Source organism: Lactuca serriola, chromosome 8, assembly GCF_051521515.1.
Source record: "Lactuca serriola cultivar US96UC23 chromosome 8, Lser_US96UC23_V15, whole genome shotgun sequence".
Lineage (NCBI taxonomy): Eukaryota > Viridiplantae > Streptophyta > Magnoliopsida > Asterales > Asteraceae > Lactuca > Lactuca serriola.
The window spans coordinates 126,103,148-126,105,387 of record NC_136415.1 but is presented as its reverse complement, the minus strand read 5'-3'; the positions used below and the strand labels follow the sequence as shown (position 1 = coordinate 126,105,387).

Sequence of the window (2,240 nt, the reverse complement as noted above, 5' to 3'; positions counted from 1 at the left end):
GCAAAACCCATCAGGATGAATATGTTTGTGTTTGGAGGTGGGGTGTTCGGGTTGTGCTCCATATTTGGTTGAAAGGAAAAGTATTTTTTTTTAAAGTTGAAAATAGAATGAAGATGAGAAAAGATTGTGTGGTTTAAAATTTTATGTTTGTATGTGTATTTATAGGTAAAATAAAAAAGCGTTAATTTTTTTAACATATTAATTACCGTTCAACGACGGTCAAATATTGGACCATTTCACGCGTTATGAAAAATTATGAGGGCAACGAAGGATAACATATAGCCTCACAACGGACGAAAACGAAATGGGGGAGCCGGTGTTTCGCTGTTACCACGCTGTTCAGTCTTAACGTTCATTAAGTTCACTTTAATATTTGTTACATTAATGGTTAACTCGTGGTATATATCTTTTTGTTACGGTATGTAGTATTACACAAGGTATTAGAGTATTAGCTACTATGGATATATTTATATTCGGAATAAATAAATAAATAAATAAAAGAAAAAACCTTTGTAAACTAATAATAGTTTATAAGCTATTTTTTATTTGTAATTTGAAAAGACTTAGAAAAATAAATATCCAACCAATAAATACTTTAATCAACTGTATAGAATCTTGCCAAAAGTACATTATTTTTTTTTTCAAACTTTCCATGTGTGAACCTATAATTTAATAATCAGTTGAACTATCATCATCGCTTCCATCATAACTGAAGCTTCCATCAGCGCTTCCATCATCTTAAATGGATACGTACCAGAATGAGAAGCCTACCCCTGTCACCATCTTATATTTATATGGATTCATTGGATTGTTCACCGAAACATTTACTAATCCTGTCCTCATCCCCATATCAACCTTGTAAGCAGGTGCTGCTGTTTCGATTAGATCATCGGAAAATGGCTGATGAAGTGAAGTTGTATGGCGCAATGGGAAGTCCATTCGTTTGTAGAGTGAAAATTGCTTTGAATATGAAGGGAATCAAGTATGAAAACCTGGAAGAGGATATCTTCAACAAGAGTGCCAACCTTTTGAAATATAATCCTATTCATAAGAAAGTACCGGTGCTGCTGCACAATGGAAATCCGATCTCGGAGTCTCTTGTGATCATTGAATACATCGATGATGTCTGGAAAGGGATTCCGATTTTGCCTCAGGATTCTTATGAGAGATCTATCGCTAGATTCTGGGCGAAATTTCTTGATGATAAGGTAATAATTTCAAATTAATTAATTATATATAATATCAAAATATTATATAATATTAATTTTGTGATGCTTACTTTGTAAAATATTTTACATTTTATGGTTTGTTCAGTGCATCCCTACACTCAGGGTTGTTGGCACCAATGGAGATGAGAAAGTTGTCGCAGAAGCTTGTGAGCAACTTCAAATACTAGAAAATGAGCTCAAAGTCAAAGGTACAAAGTTTTTTGGAGGTGACAACATTGGTCTGGTGGATATTGCTGCTGTTTTCATAGCTTACTGGCTTGGAATAAGGGAAGAAGCAGCTGGAGTAAAGTTCTTCACGGAAGACAAGTTTCCAAAACTAACCAAATGGGCTGATGATTTCGTTAACTCTCAACTTGTCAACAATGCCTTACCTCCACGTGAACGCATGCTTGCATTTTACAATAAAATGTTTGGTAACGTTAATTAATAATAGTAAATGTAACTTTATATAAAAACTTGGTTATTTTGTATGTACGTGGTTGTTGAAGTTGATGTTTCTTACTTTCTGTAGCATACATCTATTGATCAATGTTGCAATAAGCAGATCTTATAGGCTTATCTATTTCTATTATTAAAGACAATTATGATGTTACGTGTTTTTAAGCGTTGTGGTATGCAATCCTCCTTAATAAATGAAAATAATTTTGCCACATATCACTTTCTCATTAACTTGGACACATGTATTTTTTGGTATTTTTGAATAAATGTTTTTTCCATGTGTCATTTTCTCATTGTTTATTTTTTTTAATTAACGCATCATATTTAAACCTCAATTATTAATTGTCTTATTTGAAAATAATAATTAAATTACAATATTACAACTCATATTATTGAATATGTTTCATTTTAAATTCAAATTTTAAATTTTAAATTTTAAATTTAAATAATTTTTTGTTTAAACCTTCATATTTAATTTTTTTTGTTTTATCCGACCCGTATAACATACGGGTCTCACAACTAGTATAATTAATTAAACCCATGATCTTGCAATTGTCGCTTGCATGTGTGTCG

General features: G+C 31.7%; 1 protein-coding gene across 1 annotated transcript; it reads left to right on the top strand.

Annotated features, from left to right (window-relative positions):
* Window positions 1–804: 804 nt before the first annotated feature.
* LOC145070893 (putative glutathione S-transferase) lies at window positions 805–1,881 on the top strand. Its single transcript, XM_079017849.1, has 2 exons — window positions 805–1,208; window positions 1,315–1,881. The coding sequence occupies exons 1-2, from the start codon at window positions 897–899 to the stop codon at window positions 1,654–1,656; spliced, it is 654 nt and encodes a 217-aa protein (XP_078873975.1). The 5' UTR covers window positions 805–896; the 3' UTR covers window positions 1,657–1,881.
* The last annotated feature ends 359 nt before the right edge of the window (window positions 1,882–2,240 follow it).

Coding starts and splice junctions, on each gene's coding strand:
- LOC145070893 (XM_079017849.1), top strand. CDS start 897: ATGGCTGATGAAGTGAAGTTGTATGGCGCAATGGGAAGTCCATTCGTT. Junction 1,209..1,314: donor CGAAATTTCTTGATGATAAG/GTAATAATTTCA, acceptor TGGTTTGTTCAG/TGCATCCCTACACTCAGGGT.